Consider the following 24,083-nt stretch of genomic DNA (forward strand, 5'->3'; position numbering starts at 1 on the left):
TAATAAATTAGTTATTTATATATTACAGAAGCAAAAGAAATTATTTATATTACAAATACATAAATAATGTTTATGATATAAACTTTTAAACATAATTAGTGTTAATTATAAGTATGTATTTAATGTAAACTTCAAGCAAGAAGGGTACGTTAATATTTTCTGAAGAGACAAGAAAGAAAGAGCCCACAAACACACACATGAAAAATGTATATTAGTATAAAGAATGTATAGTTAAACACAATTCTTTTTATTACTTGTAATTGTCGATTACTATTTCAAACAGATGCGATAACTTTAATATAGTATTTGGTTCGTAATCATTAATTCATTGAATATTGATGGACTGGGAAAACTATCTAAGACACTGAAAATATAATACTAAAAGTGCATATTAGAAAGATGAATGAATATTACGAAAATGTATGTATGGTTACATAAATTTGTCCACTTATCTTATCGACATAAAAACCGATCAATGAACAAGTGATGAGTCTTGCGCATTGACAACAGTAATTTGTCTCGAAATTGCACATGGTAGAGCAACATTCTGACCACTATCCTTTTTTTTTAACCGTTGTGAAACATGAAGACACATTGGAATAATGGTATGGACTATGGCTTCCGACAGATAAGAACAATGATGTGCATGCTCGGAACATGGCCTTTGCAGCAGAATGATTTAGTTTGTACATTTCGCTGGATTTTGATATTCATTATAGAGGTAAGAGAAGATAACATAAAGTGCAAAAAATTAGCTCCTTCTTTCGAATGCAGAACATGGTAGTAAATATGTAAAAAGCTTAATGTACCAAATTTTTTCTATTACAAATTTATATAATAATAATTCGTTTATATTTACTGTTGATTTAAAATGTCATCAAAAATTTCATCGAAAAAAAACTTTTATATACATATAATATATATTGATTTTTAAGAATTTTATGTAACTGTATATAATCTCTCTCTTTCTTCTTTCACATTAAATTTGTGCAGACTATATACAATTTATATTAATTAAAGTTTATATTTTTATTAAAAATCTTGTGCAGTCTAATTCAATATATTAATTTATAAAGCAGTTGAAGTAGTTGCTATCATACAGTCTTTCACAGTGACGAGTATGCTGATAGATTATTTTAAGAATTGCGGTGATATCAAGGACAGTCTGGAGCTTTTTCTTTTAATAGAGACTTCCTCTCATGCATTGATAAATATTATTTTGGCGCGTATTTATAAGAAAAGAATTGCCATCAACGTGAGTTCTGCAATTGACGATTGGTCTTTGTCCATGAAGAAGCAATCTTATGTAATAATGATGGGATACGCACGATTAGGCCGAATAATTATTTTGTCTCAATTGATGATTGGCATTACATGCGCTTCCTTATATTTCTCTATTGCCTTTATTAGAACTGAACAGCAGGTGGAGTCAACATTTTTGTATATGTGATTTTTTGCGGATTATTATTTTTCCTTTTTCTAATTAATTGTTTATAAATTTGTTAATTATTTATAATTTTATTTTTATCTATGATAGATTTTAGAATTAATTGTTTATAAGACAAATAATCTATAATAGAAAAATATTTTATAATTCATGTGTCAATATTACTCATAAATTATGTATATATATATATATATATATATATATATATATATATATATATATATATATATATATATATACAGGGTCCCATTTTAACTTGGACAGTAAAATATCTCAAAAACTAAGCCCAGCAAACAAAAATGTTTCAGACAAAAGTTGTATGATTTCGAGAGGGCCATAAGATAGTACCATTGGTTTGACCTTGAAGAGTTATTTGAAGGTCACGTGAAGATCACTTCAATTTTTTTAAATGGAACACCCTATATATTTTTGCACATTCTTGTAGCTTATCTCGAGAGCTTACCAAAACACTATAATTAAGTACCTTTTCGTTAAGTACTTTTTGAGTTATGAGGCTTGAAATAATTTCTTAATTTTACATAAACCGTAAAATATCTTGTAAAATATTCATTTTTCGATTATCTTACTTTAATACTTTTATGTACAAAATAATGAGAGGAATCAATTGGTGTAAAGAAAACACATAGTTGTTTTTAAGAAAAAATATGGAATTGTTAATTGCAAATTATATATTTTTTCTTCAAAACAACTATGTGTTTTCTTTACACCAGTTGATTCCTCTCATTATTTTGTACGTAAAAGTATTAAGGTAAGATAATCGAAAAATGAATATTTTACAAGATATTTTACGGTTTATGTAAAATTAAGAAATTATTTCAAGCCTCATAACTCAAAAAGTACTTAACGAAAAGGTACTTAATTATAGTGTTTTGGAAAGCTCTCGAGATAAGCTACAAGAATATGCAATGACAAATAGTAAGTTCCATTTAAGAAATTGAAGGTGATCTTCATGTGACCTTCAAATAACTCTTCAAGGTCAAACCAATGATACCATCTTATGACCCCCTCGAAACCATACAACTTTTGTCAAACATTTTTCTCTAAAATGCTTTGTTTCCGAAATAATTGCGTGCGTTAATTAAAATGGCTCACCCTGTATATTTTTTTTCTTTATATCATATATTTTGTAACTTCGCATTTATATATTATATAATTGTAACAGTAATATATCTGGAAATATTTTATACACAACAGGTTCCTATCGGAAATAAAACTGCACCTTTATGGATTTTTGTTTTTCCGACATCATGTTTATTTAAAGATGTTTCGTACTCCACATATAAGGCAATTTTTGTCATGCAAATATTACAGGCATTCATAATATATGTATCAGAGTGCGCAGGCGATAGCTTTTTTTTTAATATTACGATGCATCTCTGCGGTCAACTAGAGCTCCTAAGGATTAGCTTCGTTGAAGTCGGAAGAAAAATCACTGGAAGAATTCATTATCGAAATTTTTTGGGGCAATGGATCAGGAGACATTATGAACTGATAATATTGGCTAGAAATATCGAAGATACCTTTAATCTGAATTTATTGATTCGCTTGTCAATAATTACCGTATTCATTGCCATATCAGGTACACATATATAATATCATAAACAATTGGTCTTGGTCAATTTCATTCCTGCTTTAATTATTTATTTACGTTTACTTTGCAACTAAGGAATTAAATTTTCGATAGATATATTTGACTTATATTTGATTAATAATTTATTGAAATTTGTAAATATTATAAGATTTCTATAATGACGTAAAGTAGTTTAATAAATAAGACGATGCTCGAAAAAATACGCGTTAGAGAGCATGTAGAGAAGTAACGCAGTAAAAGAAAAGTTCTTTTCAGGAATGCGTATCATTATATCTGTTAAGCATCAGGATTACACTGATGTAATGAAAAGTCTTTTGTTTGTTCAATATTATATCATACAATCCTTCTTGTTCACGCATACTGGCGATGTTTTGCAAAATAAAAGCCAATCGATCGTTTCGGCGATATACGACTCAACGTGGCATGAATTTCCGTCCACTGCAATGAAAGATTTGGTACTCATTATGATGAGAACGAATATCCCTCTGCAGCTCAGCGCTGGAAAGTTCTTTTATGTCATGCGGAGCACGACAACGGATATTTTGAAAACTGCTTTAACGTACATATCGTTTTTACAAGCGACGATGGAGGAATAATTGTTTGCTTATCACATTGTGTAATATAGATAAATTGTAGTTAATATAGATAAATTGTAGTTATAAAGTAGAACAGAAAGTATATTTATATTTCAATATATCGCAATACACATTTTTCAATATATTGCAATTCATATTTTTCAATCACTTAATGTATCTATATTTTGCTCCTTTTTTATCTTATTTTTAAAATATAAGATAAGAGTTCACCAATATATGCGTTCGGGAACGCGAAACTTTTTCCTTCTCAAATAAGATATAACAAAACTTTAATTTTATACATATATATTTATTATAATAATTTTTAAGTATTTTAATATTTATAGATTAATTAATATTTATTATAAAATATGCAATATTCTTATCTGAAAGTATTTAACTGAATATTTATGAATTATTAAGTTAAATGGATATTATGATATATTTTATTAAATACTAACACATACACATAGTACGTCATTGATGTTTTTATTTCAATTATTATCATTTTATTGTTATTAATTATTATAGTAAAACATTGGTATGTATGAAATAATATACAAGAAATAATAAAGAGAAAAAACCATTGAAAATAAAATATTAATTTATTTTTTTTTCGCTATCTACTTTTTGACAAAACAACATATCACATGGAAGTTAAATATCTGTCAAGTCCGATGTGGGTTAATATTAAATTATTAGAATATTTGAAAATTATTATATATTTATTTTATTTTAAAATTATATATATTATATAAATATACTTATATTTATATTATATCCTTTTAACATATTATATATGTGTATATATATGATGTGTGTGTGTGTGTGTGTGTGTGTGTGTGTGTGTGTGTGTATAAAATATGTTAAAAGGATAATATAAATATAAGTATATTTATATAATATATATAATTTTAAAATAAAATATATATATATATATATATATATATATATATATATATATATATATATATATATATATATCAGGATATTTGATAAAGATTGGACCAATGCCAGTGAGGGAGCGCAAGAAACCGAACAGGAAAGTCATTTACTGTTTTACAATTTTCGCAATAATTAATGAAATATTAATTAAAAAGTATTGCCGAGCACGCGTTTCGCACAACTAGACTATGGAATATGTGCTTTATGTTTGTGAGCGGCAGGTGTCACATGGCAAAGGTTTGGCCTTCATTTCTCCAACTCTTGTCTTTTCGAGCGACATCCGTTATTGACACACCTAAAGCATATCTCATCTATCTGCGTGAAACGCGCGCTCATTTTGCCAATACTTTTTAATTAAAAATTCAATAATTATTGCGAAAATTGCAAATTTGTACAGGACTTTTTTATTCAGTTAACTGCTTTCTATCTGCTCACGAGCGTTGGTCCAATTTTTTTTTAAACACTTATATAACATATATGACTTATATAACATATATAATTAAGAGAAAATATGCAGCTACTCGTTGCAAATTCATGTTTTTCTTAAAGAAGATTACGTTTTTCCTCTACACTAATTGATTCCTCCCATTATTTTGTACACAAAAATATTAAAGTAAAATCAATCAAAAAATGCATATAAAAAAATGAATATTTTACAAGATATTTTATAATTTATGTAAAATTAGGTCAACTTAAAGTATAAAATATCTTATAAACTATTCAATTTCTGAATATTCTATTAATATTCTTATAATCTTCTGAATATTCTTATAATCTTTTACGTGAAATATTATGAGGAATCGATGAAAATATAGGTTTATTTGGATAAGTGAGAGTAGAGTCCCATTTAAAAAACTAGGTCGATCTTCATATGGTCTTAGTGCCTATATCCGAGGTCAATATCCCTATCTTTTTTCTCCTTCCAAACCTACAATTTTTATTTGAAACATTAAAAAAAAAATACATTACTTTCGAGATATTACGGTGTCTAAGTTAAAATGGGATAATAATAAATGAAAATATATATGTATAAATAAATAAATAAATATATATATATATATATATATATATATATATATATATATAAAATATTGAAAAATACATAAAAGTATTTTAAACTTACCATTAGTTCATTATATATGTATATTTCAGGTTTTCAATTAATTCTTATGCTTACAATATGATCGTCGCTGAACCTTTTTTTCATTGTCGTGCTGTTGGTACAACTTTTCATCTATTGCTTCGTCGAACAAACGTTGGAGTTTCATTTACAAAGACTCATCTATGCCATTTACGAGACACTGTGGTAAAATTTTAATGTAAATGTGATGAAAGATGTTCCATTCATGATATTTCCGGCAACAAATGCTCTTTGGTTAACTATAGCAAAACTTCTAATGATAAATTTCGGTAGTTTTAAAGAGATTATGGAAATTTCTGCCCTATATTTATCAGTGATAAGAGTAATGTTAGACTCGTGACATATTTAATTAAAGAGTAAAGAAGGAAGTATTTTTTAGATTTAGCACCGTATAACATATTGATTTAAAAACTATAATATTTTTTAAATGAAACATTTGTGGTAAAACCCGTTATTATAATGTTATTTTTTGTATTGTATTGTCGAGATTGTTGAAATGATCACAACAAAATGATCAGATAGATACTTGAATGACTATATAAATGTAAGCATTTTGTTTAATAAAAAACACACTTGACTGAATCTATATTAAATACATTATTATGATGGTTTTCGAACATTGACGAATTAATAAATTAGTTATTTATATATTAGAGAAGAGAAAAAAAATTATTTATATTACAAATACATAAATAATATTTATGATATACAAACTTTTAAACATAATTAATGTTAATTATAAGTATTGACTTAATGCAAACTTCAAGCAACAAGAATATGCTGATATTTTTTGAAGAGAAAAGAAAGAAGGAAAGAGACTACAAACACACATGAAAAATGTGTATTAATATAAAGAATATATAGTTAAACAAATTTGACAATTTTCTTTTATTACTTGCAACTGTCTATTACTATTTCAAACAGATGCGATAACTCTAATATAGTATTTGGTTCGTAATCTTCAACTTATTGAATATTGATGGACTTGGAAAGCTATCCAAGACACTGAAAATACTAGATGCGCATACTAGAAAGATGAATGAATATTACGAAAATATATGGTTACATAAATTTGTTCTGCCACTTATCTTATCGACATAAAAACCGATCAATGAACAAACGATGAGTCTTGCGCATCTACAATAGTACTTTCTCTCGAAATAATACATAAACGTGGAGCAACATTCTGTCACGTATGACCACTATCCTTTTCTTGTAACTAACTGTTGTGTGAAACATGAAGACACATTGGAATAATGGTATGGACTATGGCTTCCGAGAGATAAGAGCAATGATGTGCATGTTCGGAATGTGGCCTTTGCAACAAAACAATTTGGTCTGCACATTTCGCTGGATTTTGACATTTATTATAGAGGTAAGAAAAGCTAACGTAAAGTGCAAAAAATTAGCTTTTTCTCTCGAATGTAGAACATGGTAATAAATATGTAAAGAGTTTAATGTACCAAATTTTTCTATTAGAAATTTATATAATAATAATTCGTTTACTTTTACTGTTGATTTAAAATGTCATCAAAAATTTAATCCAAAAAAAAAATTTATACACATATAATATATATTGATTTTTAAGAATTTTATGTAACTATAATTTCTCCCTTTCTTCTCTTACAATAAATTTGTGCAGACTATATACGATTTATATAACCAAAATTTTATATTTTTATTATATCAAAAACCTTGCACAATATATAATTCAATATATTCATTTATAAAGCAGTTGAAGTAGTTACTATCGTAGTCTTTCACAGTGACGAGTGTGCTGATAGATTCTTTTAAAAACTGTGGTAATATCAAGGATAGTCTGGAGCTTTTTCTTATGATAGAGGCTTCCTCTCATGCGTTGATAAATATCATTTTGGCGCGTATTTATAAGAAAAAAATTGCCATCAACGTGAGTTCGGCAATTGACGATTGGTCTTTGTCCATGAAGAAACAATCTTATGTAACAATGATGGGATACGCACGATTAGGCCGAATAATTATTTTGTCTCAATTGATGATTGGCATTATATGCTCCTTCTTATATTTCTCTATTGCCTTCATCAGAAGTAAACAACAGGTGGAGTCAACATTTTTGTATATATGTGATTTTTTGCGGATTATTATTTTTCTTTCTTCCAATGAATTGTTTATAAATTTGTTAATTATTCATAAATTTGTTTTTATCTATGATGGATATTAGAATTTATTGTTTATAAGACTCACAAATAATCTATAATTAAAAAATATTTTAATTCTTGTGTCAATATTTTACTAATGATATAAATATATATATATATATATTTTTCTTAATATCATATGTTTTATAACTTTGCATTTATATATTATATAATTCTAACATTATGTAATATATTTGGAAATATTTTATACACAACAGGTTGCAACTATCGGAAATAAAACTGCAACTTTATGGATTTTTGTCTATCCGACATCATGTTTATTTAAAGATATTTCGTACTTCACATATAAGGTAATTTTTGTCATGCAAATATTACAGGGATTCATAATGTATGTATCAGAGTGCGCAGGCGATAGTTTTTTTTTCGCTATTACTATGCATCTCTGCGGTCAACTAGAGCTTCTAAGGATTAGCTTCGTTGAAGTCGGAAGAAAAATCACTGGGAGAATTCATTATCGAAATTTTTTGGGACAATGGATCAGGAGACATTATAAACTGATAATACTGGCTAGAAATATCGAAGATACCTTTAATCTGAATTTATTGATTCGCTTGTCAATAATTACCCTATTCATTGCCATATCAGGTACACATATATAATATCATAAACAATTGGTCTTGATTAATTTCATTGCTGCTTTAATTATTTATTTACGTTTACTTTACAACTAAAGAATTAAATTTTCGATGTAGTAGAGTTATATTTGATTAATAATTTATTGATATTTGTAAATATTATGAGATTTCTATAATGACGTAAAGTAGTTTAATAAATAAGTAGATGCTCGAAAAAATACGCGTTAGAGAGCATATGGAGAAAGTAACGCAGTAAAAGAAAAAGTTCTTTTCAGGAATGCGTATCATTGTATCTGTTAAGCATCAAGAGTACACTGACGTAATGAAAAGTCTTTTGTTTATTCAATATTATATCCTACAATCCTTCTTGTTTACGCATACTAGCGATGTTTTGCGAAATAAAAGCGAATCGATCGTTTCGGCGATATACGACTCAACGTGGCATAAATTTTCATCCACCGCAATGAAAGATTTGATACTCATTATGATGAGAACGAATATCCCTCTGCAGCTCAGTGCTGGAAAATTCTTTTACATCACGCGGAGCACGATAACGGATATTTTGAAAACTGCTTTGACGTATATATCATTTTTACAAGCGACGATGGAGGAATAATTATTTACTTATCACATTATGGCATGTAGATAAATTGTAGATGAAGTAAAATAGAAAGTATATTTATATTTCAATATATTACTATTCACATTTTTCAATTGTTTCGTGTGTTTATATTTTTGCTCCTATATCTTAAATATAAAATTAATGATACACTCATATCGGCTTCGTTCAGAAATACGTATTTCCTCGTGAAATAAGATATAATAAAACTTTAATTTTATACATATATCTTTATTAAATATTGTTCATACCAGTTAAATATTTTCATAGATTAATTTATTAGTATTTATTAGTATTAATTTATTATTATTTATTGTAAAATATGCAATATTCTTATCTATGAAAATATTTAACAGAATGTTTGCCAATTATTCAGTTGAATATTTTTATAGACAGAATTATTTTATATTTTATTAAATACCACACATGGCGCGTTATTATTATTGATGTATTTTATTTTAATTATTATTATTCTATTATGATTAGTTGTTACAATAAAATATCAAAATTTATAAAATAAAAAAAAGAGAAAAGACAAAATAATAAAAAAAAAGAGAAAAACAATTAAAAATGAAATATTAATCTTTTTTTCTTACTATCTGCTTGTCGACAAAAATGACACGTCACGAATTTAAATATTTGTCTAGTTCGATATAGATTGGATAAATATTAGAATATCTTAGAAAATTATTATATATTTATTTTATTTTAAAATTATTATACACATGTATATATTTATTATCCTTAATATATAACTAGAAAATACAAAATTTTATCTTAAAGACTTACTTACGTTTCCTATCTTTAATTAGTTTTTATCTTATGGAGATATGTCAACGTATTGCCATTGCAAAGTACTGCACGCAGATGCACATAGTTTTCTTGTCTATAAAAAGAAAAATAAGCTATGTTCAAGCTGTATTGATACCCATATAATTCGAAATATTGAAAATTTCTACTGAAAGCTAAACTACACTTATGAGGTTTTCACTACATAATTTCAACTTTCAAAAAGTGATCCCCCTTTATACGTAAAGTATGCATTATTTGTAGAAATTGTGAACGTATATAATATATACATCGCATTCACGATGCACTAGGTTTCTCGGAAAATTGATAAATTGCGCAAATTTTGTCTGTCAGTATTTTCTATGCACATTGTACAATTCAAGCGACATCATGCAATGATATAGATAATCGGGTAATTTGCCGACCCACTCACCCGGCTGCTTAAAACATGCATATACTTTGACGCACGAGTGGTTCAACGCTGCTATGTTCTCGCGAGAATCGATAGTTTTAGGATAAGAGACAGCTAGAGAGGATGGGGATGAAGAAGAGACGCTATGCGCGCGTCATAGTCAGTTGTCAAGTGACAAATCGATTAATGAAGACTATTATTAATGCTTAATTACATTGCTATGCGCTATTAAAGATGCACGTTCACGAGATCAGTCCGGAATCGTCTCGTTTCGAGGATGGTATATTGGAACGAAGATGCTGTTTACGCATTATCGAGTTATAAGACTTTGGCATGGTTTGTAGGCACATGGCCGATTGAGGATGACACTTTATATTCAAAGCTGCGTTGGTTGTTTGCGATCGTAAGCGAGGTAACGGGAGGAGAACATTTGTCTATATTTTATGTATTGCTTTAAAATTATTGAGATAATCAAATATATTAAAATACCCCACGATATTAATTAATATTCAGAGTGATGCGATTTTTTTAAATATTAAAAATATGTAAAATTTATAAAAAATATTGCATGCAATAATTTTTTTTTAATGTGTATCATAAGATATATAATTAATTTAAGGGAAAAAAATGATAAATATTAGAAATATTTTTTAAAATAATATTTCCTTTTTTAAACAATATTTCGAACATGAGAATAAAAAATGAGAGACTTACATGACGCTTTTATTGTCGCGACAATCCGTTATTCCAGATCTTGCTAGTAATAACACTGCTGATGGAGGTTTACCTCGCCTGCGAGAATTCTTCCGGGGATCCGATTGATACATACGTGGTGACCGCAAGTGCGATGCTGGTAATTGTGAAACTCACTCTGCTGCGGTTGCAACGATCCACACTGTCGACCAATCTGTTCTCCGCTATTCAGGACTGGTGTAGCGTCGAGGATGCGAAATCGCGCGACATCATGATCCAGCACGCACGCATGGCGAGAATAATATCACTATCCCTGTTTTATTCCGGATTCTTCGCTTTTATGTTGTATATGTTGCGGTTGTTACCCGTTGTGACTGCCAATGAGAGGACATTTTACCTCCCGACGTCCTGTCTCTTTGAGTCTGTTACCAGCCTCCAGTATGTCCTCATTACGTTCTATCAGGTGGTACAGTTATTCATTACATATGCCGGAAACTGTTGCACGGAGGGGATTTTCGTCGGTATCACGCTGCATCTCTGCGGACAGCTCGAACTTCTTATGATCGACTTCCGGCAGATCAGTCGGCGCAGGCACAAGCAGAAGGAGGGCAGTCTCGTTGAAGAATTCGTCGTCAGACATCGGCGATTGCTAAGGCTCACCGAGATTATCGAAAATACTTATAATATTATAATTTTGACTCAGATCTTCACTAGTGCCATTTTGATATGCATAACAGGTATGTAAGTCCGTGAAACATTTCCATGATTATATTTTCATGCAGAGGAAGATTTAGAGATTTAGAATTATTAATATGTCGGTGATCATGATATATTAATATCTGATAAAATGTATATATTCGTAATATATTTTTATAAGTATATAATAATTCTGATTGAATCTTTTCTAATTATTATTTAGTTTATAAAAAATGAAAATAAAATATCTAACATCTTTTAATTATTATTTAATCCATAAAAAATGAAAACAAAATATATATAGCATGTTTCCAAAATTTTTCATCTAACTTTCTCTAATTAAATTTTCTATAAATAATTACTTTATTATAAAAAGACAAATTCGCATAAAAAATTGAAATATAAATAATATTTGGAGTTTATGTGTATTATATATCTAGACAATTATGTTTTGGAAAAAAGATTAATTATAATTATTTATAAATTAATTATAACTAATTATAATAAATTTACTTAGCAAATTAATTATATTTTTATATATACAATTTTTTATTGTAAAAATTTTTATAGTGTGTAAGAATATTTCATATCATTAAAATACTACAGTGAGTTATCTTTTTGTAATATAAATCAAATCTTCAAATTTCAAATTTAAATTTTGATTTGCTAGCAAAAAAACACGTCCGCCTTTCTGATTTGTATCGCTTTATTAAACGATACAGAAAAAAAATAAAATGCAACAAACTTCAACCATAAATTATATCAATTTTATTACGAGGAATAAGAAGTAAATTTAAACTAGTCCGATCTAAATATTATACTGGAAACTTTGGAAATAAATTAATATTTTTCTCTATTTTTTAATTTTATATTCGTATTTATACTATAAGATATAATATATATTAACCGGAATAGCATTTTGCCATAATTATAGAAGAGATGATCAAGAATCAAGGAATAAAATGTACTGATTTAAGGTTTCGGACTCATCGAATCTTTGCATGTTCACGACACGATCATGACAACGAAGAGCATTGTAATAATGATTGTCATGTTGCTGCAATCCTTTATATATTCGTTTGCGGGTGATAATTTGAGAGATCAAAGCGAGGCTCTGTCCTTCGCGGTTTACGACAGCAATTGGTGCGATTTTTCGACTAACGATATAAGAGATTTATCATTTATTATGGTAAAAACGAATATACCTATCCGTCTGACAGCCGGAAAGTTTTTCTACGTCACGCGTGCCACATTTACGGATATCCTGAAGACTGCCGTATCCTACTTATCCGCCTTACGTGTTATGATTGAAAAAGAAGGAGCGAACAATTGAGATATTACATAGTTAAACTTATCGCAAAAAAATTTATCATTGTTAGAAAAATTTTGTAAATAAACATCTGAAAAATCTCTTATTAAATTTCTTTTGTACATAAGATAATATTTTACAATATAATTTTCTGTAAGTTAAAAGTATTAGTTATCTAATAAATACATTTATTTGGCTAACAAAATTATCGTATAGGTAATTTCATGTCAAAATTTCGCATAACTTCAAAAAAACATAGCTCAGCCAAAAAGACACAAGTCTTTATTTTAAAAAGCATTTTGAATTTATCTTTTCCCCTCTTGCTATTTTTTCAAAAGTAAAAACGTATTTTGTCTTTAAAAATTTGTATAGTTTAAATAAAATAAATTTTTGCCGCAAATTTCATAATCGTTGTAAAATATATATTTTTCCTTGTAAATTAAAAAAAAATGATTTATATGATTGGTGGAAACATGAAATATATAATATTTCAACGAATATCGCGAAGCTTTCCCTAATACATAAGATAATGTTTCTCAAGGGAGGATCAAAAGAGAAATAATTTAATTATATGTGTAAAAGTGTCATCTAATAAATCTATTACTTTAAACTGAATCTTATATATTTAAAATTGAGAGAAGAAGAAGAAAATACTTATCCACCTACAGTCTTCCATAATGTATGTATAAACTAGTTCTCGAACTTCCTGCGAATGTATTTCTTTCGGTTCGTCAATGTCTTCCGATCGTGACATGATGAAACTTTGTTTCCGTGTGATAAAGTTCACCTCAATAGGGTGAGAACCCTATATCGGAAAATGACATCTGCGCTCTAACATTAAGCCGTTACACCAATAACACGTATTAGCGCTAGGTTTTCGCGAATTGCGATGAGTAATCAATTCTGACCAGAGGGTTGGAAATAATATACGAATAGTTGGTAAAGGTTGTACGTGGAAAAACGTTCGGGGGTGCATAGGTAAATGCACTTTGATTAATAATGAATGAACGCTGCGTTAGTTCTCCTGACTACACTCGATGATTCCGTGACCCTTAACATGCGAGGATGGCGTCGTGCAAAATATGGAACAAGGAAATGGCTTATGAATTTTCTCTTTATAGACGGATAATGTGGCCAGTTGGCTCGTGGCCGTTTGATCGCAATAGTAATTTTGCAAAATTCCGTGCCCTGTTTATCGTAATCACACAGGTAAATTTGTTAGCTTGACAATTTACATATAAACTTGTTTTTAAAAAACTATTTCTGTCTATATGCACTATAAAGTCTTTAAATTATAAAGAGAATTGTCTGAGTCAGTAATACATTTATTTCTTTGAATGAGATTAAACTGATCAGAAAGGAAGTTTCTTGGAATTTAGTATCGTTAGAGACAAATACACAAATATATAATATTTTTAGCAAAAACCGATAATGTAACGTAATACATTAATATTATTTATTTCTTTGATGAATATCAATTTTTTTATAATTTTTAAATAAGTTGTCAATCACAAAAGAAATAAAAAAAGTACAAACCAGTCGACAATAATATACATGAAGATAATATAACCAATTTTTATGAATGTTATTTAATTTTCCTTCTATATAAATTTAATATAATTTAATATAATTATAAAATTTTAATTATGTAAATTATTAAATAGTTTACATGCAAATTATAAAAAATCTATAAGATAATTAATTAATATGCTTTAGTAAAAATTAATAATAAGAATATTTTTAATTATTATTTTTTAATTAATTATAAGAATATTTTTCATCTCAAATTTAAAATTTAATTAATTGATTTAATTAAGTTTTTATATGATTTATTAAATTTATTTAATAAATTTTAAATTTGAGATGAAAAATATTCTTATAATTAATTAAAAAATGTTATTTAAAAATATTCTTATCATTAATTTTTGCTAAAGCATATTAATTAATTATCTTATAGATTTTTTATAATTTGCATGTAAACTATTTAATAATTTACATAATTACAATTTTATAATTATATTAAATTATATTAAATTTATATAGAAAGAAAATTAAATAACATTCATAAAAATTGATTATATTATCTTCATGTATATTATTGTCGACTGGTTTGTACTTTTTTTATTTTTTTTATGATTGACAATATATATTTTGTAAGTGTGGCATGTAATATTTCCCACAATAAAAATATAATAAATAAATCTCACATATTTGTGTCGACAGACTATTATGGTGATCTATATAAGTATTGGTTACAACAAGAATGCCATGCTGAGTATCATCGTAGACCAATTCGTACTGGCGTCATGTGGTATTTTGACTATCATAAAGATAACCCTGATACGACTGCATCGCGATGATCTGATGAAGAATCTGTGCAACGCAGCGGACAATTGGACGTGCATCGCGAGGCAGGAGCATCGACAGGTCATGCTTCGCTACACTAACCTGGGCAGATTCGTCTTCTTCTTTCAGATGGGTTCCGCGTACGTTGTCGTCGCCCCGTTGATAGTCGGGTCGCTTTTATCGCTTGCGACGTCGTCCTCTTTACAAAACGTCACAACATCCGAGGAACAGATGCAATTGCCGCAAGAAATGGCCTGTCCCTCCAACGTGCCGGTCGTTTGCTATGGCATGTACCTTCTCCAGTCTGTTCAGCTAATCAGCACATCCACAGGAAATGTTGGCAGCGATGTTTTTCTCTTCGCCGTTTGCATGCATCTCTGTGGTCAATTGGAGATACTCGGTCTGGAATTATTGCGATTTCACAAAGGGAAGGAAAATCGTTATTGGAAGAGAATGAAAATGATCACTTTGATCGACAGACACTGTTTGCTTTTGAGTCTAGCCAAAGACATCGTGTATCTACTCGATGTCATCTTAATAGCTCAATTGATTCTCCACGCTTTGCTCATATGTTTAATAGGTATTTTAAATATATTACATAACTCCCTTTTTTCGCAAATATTGTACTTATTTTATTTACAATAAAATCAATTCAATTCAATTATTAATAAATTCAATTGAATTCAATTATTAATTATTAATAGATTCAATTCAATTATTAATAAAATCAATTCAATTCAATTATTACAGAAAATAAATGTATCGAGTATTTTTCAGGATTGCAACTTATCGTGTCGTTGGCGATACATGATTTTTTTCTTGTCTGGAGGAGTATAATGTCTTTCAATATTTTAATGATGCAACTATTCTTGTACAGTTACATGGGGGAAACTTTGTCGTCGAAAACGCAAGCGATCTCTCAAGCAGCTTACTTGAGCGAATGGTACGATTTACCTACAAACATTATGCGAGATTTATATTTTATAATAGCCCGAGCCAATGTGCCTGTTCGCATAAGAGCGGGTAAATTCTATAATATTGATCTCAATAGTTTCAAGAATGTTCTGAAGGCATCAGTTTCTTATTTTTCGGTGCTGCAAATCATGCTTATTCAATAATTGTTAACAAAGTAAATATATACTTGATTTAAATAAGATACATTTAATTTCTGTCTTTCGCTTCTCTGGATGATTTATAAAGTAAAAGAAAAAAATATATCTCGCTTACTTGTTATGTATTTCTTTCGGTTCACCAATGTTCTTCGATCATGAACTCCGCTAAAACTTTGTGATAAAATTCTGCAATAGACTGAGGACTTTATTGAAGAATAACATATATGCTCTATTATTACGCTATTGTATCAATGACACGTATTAGGGCTAGGTTTTCACGAATTGCGATGAGTAATCAATTCCAACTCGAGGGTTGAAGAAATGATACACTAATAGTTGATAAAGACTGCACGAAGAAGTTTGGGGTGCATAACAAAGTGTATCCCGATCAATAGTGAATGAATGCTGCGTCAGTTCTCCTGACTACGCTCAATGATTCCGCGACTTTTAACATGCGAGGATGGCATCATGCAACATATGGAATAAAGAAATGGCTCATGAATTTTCTCTGTATAGACGGACAATGTGGCCACTCGGCTCGTGGCCATTGGATCATGACAGAAATTTTGCAAAATATCGTGCCCTACTTATCATAATCATACAAGTAAGTTTAAGAATTTGATGACATATGAGAATTGTTGTCCGAAACTATCTTTTCGTGATTGTGTAAATTAAAAAGTTTTCTGATCGTAAAGAAAAGTAATAATAAGTATGAGGCGAAATGTGTGTGTTACATTCTTTTAAATGTAACAAGAACAATAAAGAAATTTTTTTTCCTCACAATTTAATATAATCACAGATAACACACAAACACAATTTTTCGCACAAATCGATAATTCCATGATATATTACACAATATATTGGTATTATTAATTTTTTTGATAAATTTTTTGATTAATTTTTTTTATAATTTTTAAATAATTTATTTATATAAATTATATATATGATTTACATAAAATTTATATAATTTATATAATTATATGTATAATCATTTACACAAATTTTACATTAAATTTTTATATAACTTATTAAATCTTTTAAACAAATTTTGAATTTGAAAATAATATTCTAATAATTTTTGTTAAAATTAATTAACTCGTAACCTTTTATTTAATTTTATATGTTTAATTTAATAATTTATATAATTAAATTAAATTTATATAAAATAAAAACTAGAGAATACATACACATAAAAATTGATTAAAATATTTTCGAGTATTAGCATTGACCAATTTATGCTTGTTAAATGTTTCTGCTTGTTTATACTTCATTTTTAAAAAATTGACAATCAATATTTTATAAACGTTGCGTCTAAATTATTTTCTCTTATAAAAATATAATACAAATAAATCTCACATACTTCTGTCGGCAGAGTATCATGGTGATCTACATAAGTATTGGTTATAATAAGGATGGCATACTGAGTATTATCGTCGACCAGTTAGTACTGGCGTCATGCAGCATGTTGAGCATCATAAAAATAACGCTGATACGACTGCATCGCGATGATCTGATGAAAAATCTGTGCAACGCAGCGAACAATTGGACGTGCATCGCGAGACAGGAGCATCGACAGGTTATGCTTCGCTACACTAACCTGGGCAGATTCGTCTTCTTCTTTCAGATGGGTTCCGCGTACGTTGTCGTCGTTTCATTGGCATTCGGACCGCTTTTATCGTTTGCGATGTCGCCTTCTTTACAAAATGTCACAAGATTCGAGGAACAGATGGAATTGCCGCACGAAATGACCTGTCCCTCCAACGTGCCGATCGTTTGCTACGGCATGTATCTTCTCCAGACTATTCAGCTGATGTTCACAGCCATGGGGAATGTTGGCAGCGACGTTTTTCTCTTCGGCATTTGTATGCATCTTTGCGGTCAATTGGAGATACTCAGTCTGGAATTATTGCAATTTCACAAAGGAAAGAAGAACCGTTATTCGACTAGAATGAAAATGATGGCATTGATCGAGAGACACTGTTTGCTTTTGGATTTAGCCGATGGCATCGTGAGTACACTCGATACCATCTTGATAGCTCAACTGATTCTTCACGCGTCGCTCATATGTTTATTAGGTACGAAAAAAGTATTTTAAATAAATTGTATATTTCTTTTATCGCAAATATTGTGCATATTTTAGCTTTACAATCAATCTAATATTATAAAGTCTATTCAAATATTACGAAGAATAAACGTCAAACATTTTTCAGGATTGCAGCTTATCGTGTCCTTGGCAATACATGATTTTGCTGTTGTCGGCACGAGTATAATGTCATTCAATGTATTAATGATACAGCTATTCTTGTACAGTTACATGGGGGAGACTTTATCGTCGAAAACGGAAGCGATTTCTCAAGCGGCTTATTTGAGCGATTGGTACGATTTACCTAGAAACATTGTGCGAGACTTATGTTTTATAATAGCTCGTGCCAATGTGCCTGTTCACATAAGAGCGGGTAAATTCTATAATATAGACTTCAATAGTTTCAAAAATGTTTTGAAAGCATCCGTTTCTTACTTCTCGGTGCTGCAAATCATGTTCACTCAATAATTGTCAGAAATATAAATATATTTGAGATTCAAACAGGACACGTTTAATTTATACTGTTCGTTTTTCTCTGAGTAATTTATAAAGTAAAAGAAAAATGTATCTCAATTAATAATTAGGAATTTGGCTCAATTTTCATTTAAAAATGTATCTCACTTACTTGTTACTTATTATCTTTTTGAACGGATAAATTGGTAACATACGATCGTGGTATAGTTTCTTCTAAAAAGCTGCCAAGTCAAATGAAACGTCACACATTCGAAGTCTAACACATAGTGAATGATATATGTAGGTAAACGTCCTCTCTGACAGTTCGCCTACAATAAAAAGGTAGTTATTCTATATCGACAACAATTTCGAGAAAAATAGCCCTATGAATACTCGAGAAAAATAACTATATGAATATTTAGCCAATGATAATGCATAAAGCTTCATGGCAATATTTTCTGCACTTTGTGATAAGCGGGTATAGTTTCAATCAAGTTAAATAAAAAATGAGTCGGAATAGCTGCTTATTGTGTCGATATAGCAAACGGATCATCGACATCAGTTACAGTCATTATCTAGATGGCGGATGAACGATGGAAGAACGATATCGCGTACGCGATGACCCCATTCAAATTGATCGCGTGGCCCATCGGTGTTTGGCCGCTGCAAAATTACAACTTCTATTCTTTATTACGAAGTGCTCTGGGCATCGGCGGTGCGGTACGCATCCTTTGAGTTTGGACTCGATAATCATTGATGCGCGATTGTTCCAGAACGATGCACAGTATGACAAGTGAGCGATTTGAGAAGGAAAATAATTTTTATTTTGTTAATTAATATGTGATAGTTTTATAGCTAGTAATTATTACTAAATAATTATCTAAAACTTCTATATTATAATAAATGTTTTAATATGTATATTATATTAATTTCTTTAAAATATTATTAATCATTAATTACTATACGGACACAATTATTTATTTTATTAATAATACTGTAAAAGGCAATGTTTGATATTTTAATACAATTAAATTATTATAAATAATTTTTTGATTCACATGTAAGTTCACACATCAGTTCACACACAATTATAAATACATATTGAACTTGTAAAATGGAAAAGTCATTTAAAAATAATAAATAATGAATTTTTAAAATAATAGTTAATAAATTTTTTTTCACATATGCATATTTTTATTTTATAAATTTTTCTTGTATGATTCATTAACTTTAACAGGGAATAAAAAGGAATTTTCACATTTTTTGCTGCTATAGTTATCAATTATCTTTTACAATTATTATCTTTTATGATTCTTATTTTCAAAATTCAATTGTCTTTACTTGTTAATATTAAAATTAGATTATATTTTCAGATGTAATATCAATTTCGCGAAAAAATATTTCTAAAATATGGTAAAAAATCATTTTGATTCATGCAATAAAAATTTAATTGATTTCATAATATTTTAAAAATATTTCGATAAAATAATTACTAATATGTGCTGAAAAGAATTATTAATGATTTATTATAGTGTATTTAAATAATTATTTAATCAAAATAATTACTCGTGCAATTATTAAATAATAATTAAAAATTTATCTAACAAAATAAGAATTATTTCTCTTCGGATCGTTCACTTGTTACACATTGGGCGATTTAGACAAATTTCTATTACGTTGTAAAGCAAAACTACTTCAAACAAAATCTCGATGTCGCGATAACAATTTTGACAACTTCATTTTTGATGACTTATTCCGGTGAATTTTTCTCAGTGTAATAAATCGAGTGAGCACGATTGTAAGTCGGAAAATGTTTAAGAAAGATTCTTTTCTTATGTTTTGTGACACATGTATGATTTTTCCTCAATCGTTTAGATAGAATAGCGTAAATATTGTGGATAGTATGAATACTACACTATTTCAAAAATTCATCATTTATGGTTAACAATTGTAAGAAAATAATAAAAGATAAATAATATATTAATACACATAAGAAAGAAATAAGATAAATAACATATTGTACAACGTCATATATATGTGGATAATTTTGTTGAATTTTTATTTTGTATTGTATTTTATTTTATATAGTAGCGCTATTTAAACTTGTGCTTTAAATGTTGTTAATTTAAATTTGTTATTTAAAAATTTTTACTAGTCTCAACACGTGTTATTTTAATAACATTTATCTTCCCGTTACTTATTTAAATACAACATAAAAGTAAATATGTTTAAACATACAATCATCTATATAATTTTTATCTCATTTCATTTTGCATCTATAATATTTAAAATTAAAATTAAATTCAGCATTTTTTCTATATTATGTGTAGAAAACTAAGATACTTTCTTTACATTATGTGTAGAAATCTAATACTTTCTTTACATTACGGGAAAAAAAAGAGAAATTGTCATCAGCACTTAAATATGAATATTAATAAAATTTGTTTAATTAAGGTCAAAATGCATTTTTTTCTAAATACAAAATGTTATATACGAAGAAACATATCAACAGGGTTTAATGGTGATCTTGCCTTCCATTGAACTATGCATGGGTTGTACTGACGCGGAGCAAAATGTCGACTGCATCATGTTCATCTGTTGCGGAACGCTTGGCGTGCTAAAAATGATATGGTTCCGCATTTATGCAAACAGCTTAATTGACAATTACAGCTCCGCCATGAATGATTATTTGACGATTGAAAACGTAGATGAGCGCGCGATTATGCGAAAACACGCCTTTATAGGAAGGATCGTCTCCTGTCCCATGCTATGCTTGTCTTACTTTAGTTGTATGATATACGGGCTGATTCCTTTTCTCGGTTATGATGAAGGAAACCAGATCAATATAACTAGATCAATGAACGAGGATGCGATATTGAAGTATGCGATACCTTCAGGATGCACTATGGAATACTTCTATGCTCCAACAAGCATGTATAAAGCTTTTTGTCTCATCCAAGTTGTTGCGATGATACTGTCGACTAATGCTCATATCGGTAATAATGTCTATTCTATTGATTGACAATTTTATGCAATTTTTGCTTTAACTAGTATCAATCAAACACTATGGAAATATACTTGTAATTATATTATTTCATTTGTAAAAAAATTTTTTTATCTCTTTTATTAACGCGACGTATATCTTTCTGCCATAAAAGAAAATTATTTAGATACATATCTTTTAATTAGCATAAAGAGTATATTAATTATTAAATTAATGAATTTTTTTTCATATATAAAGGTAACGACGCGTTATTTCTAAATATCACATTACATATTTGCGGTCAAGTAAAAATTCTGAGAGCCCATTTCGTCGATTTTAATGTTACAAGTCCGCGAGTCCACGATCGTTTCAACGCGCTAATTCAAAGACACTGTTACCTGATAATGCTGACAAGGAAATTGGCCGATATGATCAGTTTCATTTTGTTGATAGAGCTATTTATTATCAGCATATTATTATGTGTAATGGGTGAATATTGTGTAAATTGTGAGACCGATTCGCGAAATTACGTTATAAAAAATAATTTATATATTTAACAGATAAATATTCTGTTCACAGGACTTCAATTCATGATAGCGTTAAAAAGTAATGACACTGTTATGATGACAAAGAGTTTAATGGTACAGTGCACCTTTCTGTCACAATTAACAGTGTATAGCTTAATTGGGAATTATCTAAAGTCTCAAATGGAAGACATAAAGTTCTCCATCTATCAAAGCGCATGGTGTGATTTTCCTGCAAAACTAATGAAGAATTTGGTCTTCATTTTTATGCAGACAGAATCTCCAGTTGCTTTGCAAGCTGGAAATTTCATAACGATAAATCTGTCAACGTACGTGAGCATCTTAAAATCCTCTTTTTCCTATCTATCTGTACTTCGTGTAATGCTGGAAACATGAAATACAATCTGTGCAAGTGGAGGAATTCTACAAATATGTAAGTACATAATGCGTGTTCGAAAAAGTGCATAAAATAAATAGTTTATTAAAATAATTACTTATAAATTAGTTACTTATATAATTGATATTAGTAGTATATGTGCCAAATCGATCTTTTTCATGCAATGACAAAAAATATACATATTCTTAAAATTGTTAAAATTATTAAAATATTATATGAAAATGGAAAAAAAGAAGTTTCTTAATATAAAATTAATATTATTTATAATATTTATTAATTTCTTCTATAATTTCTATAATTAATTTCTTTTATAATAATTCTTAATTTATTTATAAATTAATATTATTTAGTTATTTATCTATTTATTATTCTTAATTTAATTAATATTATTATTTATCTATATAAAACTTTTGTTAGTTTGCAATCTGCAACATAAAAGAAGAGTGAGTTATTACATATTTTTGGATGGAGTTTCATATTATTTAGTTGAACAGATATTAAAATGGAATAAATTATAGTATAATGTGCACGTATGTATGTGATAAGGAAAATGTATAGAATTTTTTCTGACATTTTGTGTAACAGAAAGAAATGATTGCTTGATGGCCGATAATTTAAAAAGCATAATTATGTAGATACTCTTATCCAGCAACAATTTTGCGTAGGTTCTCTATATATTTTGTGAACAATGTATCAATGCAAAGAATGTAAAGGGCAGATGAGTATATCTAACCCTTCATACTTAATAAAAAATGTCCTGCGAAGTACTTGCGTCGATATAGCGAGCACATCATCATCTGTTATTGATCTCAATTAGAGTCATTATCTCGATGGCATGCACTGAGAAAAAGGGCCAATTATAATTACATAGTAAAAAAATTGTAATTGAAATTTCTATTTTTATAGTTATTACTATAATGTGATAATAACTTTGTACATAGTAACAATAATTTTAAATAGTTGCCGCTAAAAATAACTATATATTTATAATAATTACAACTATTTTTTTATCAGTGTGAATAAAGGAAAAAAATACGTACGCGATGACTCCGTACAAATTGATTGGCCTATCAGCGTTTGACCGCTGCAATTTATAATTGATAAAATATACATTATACAAAAAAATTATAAAAATATATATTTATAAAAAATAATAATAAATATAAAAAAAGAA

At 28.4% G+C, this 24,083-nt stretch overlaps 2 protein-coding genes and 1 pseudogene across 3 annotated transcripts; all 3 read left to right on the forward strand.

Annotated features, from left to right (window-relative positions):
* Positions 1 to 583: 583 nt before the first annotated feature.
* On the forward strand, positions 584 to 9,109 carry LOC145977361 (uncharacterized). The gene is made up of 8 exons (XM_083109291.1): positions 584 to 721; positions 1,103 to 1,423; positions 2,663 to 3,047; positions 3,315 to 3,654; positions 6,957 to 7,095; positions 7,477 to 7,797; positions 8,116 to 8,503; positions 8,769 to 9,109. The coding sequence occupies exons 1-8, from the start codon at positions 584 to 586 to the stop codon at positions 9,107 to 9,109; spliced, it is 2,373 nt and encodes a 790-aa protein (XP_082965417.1).
* Positions 9,110 to 10,584: 1,475 nt separating this feature from the next.
* Positions 10,585 to 22,908, forward strand: LOC145977372 (uncharacterized; annotated as a pseudogene). The gene is made up of 9 exons (XR_014440493.1): positions 10,585 to 10,725; positions 11,065 to 11,743; positions 12,680 to 13,023; positions 17,842 to 18,544; positions 18,680 to 18,952; positions 19,526 to 19,725; positions 21,518 to 22,001; positions 22,247 to 22,477; positions 22,568 to 22,908. The product of XR_014440493.1 is annotated as an uncharacterized LOC145977372 (transcript).
* LOC145974317 (4-vinylanisole receptor-like) lies at positions 14,002 to 16,480 on the forward strand. The gene is made up of 3 exons (XM_083104112.1): positions 14,002 to 14,220; positions 15,235 to 15,937; positions 16,135 to 16,480. The coding sequence occupies exons 1-3, from the start codon at positions 14,077 to 14,079 to the stop codon at positions 16,473 to 16,475; spliced, it is 1,188 nt and encodes a 395-aa protein (XP_082960238.1). The 5' UTR covers positions 14,002 to 14,076; the 3' UTR covers positions 16,476 to 16,480.
* Positions 22,909 to 24,083: the final 1,175 nt, after the last annotated feature.

The sequence above is a fragment of the Camponotus vicinus genome, unplaced genomic scaffold, assembly GCF_025532165.1.
Source record: "Camponotus vicinus isolate PSW18456_S1 unplaced genomic scaffold, iyCamVici1.0 SCAF_1, whole genome shotgun sequence".
NCBI classification, from domain to species: Eukaryota; Metazoa; Arthropoda; class Insecta; order Hymenoptera; family Formicidae; genus Camponotus; species Camponotus vicinus.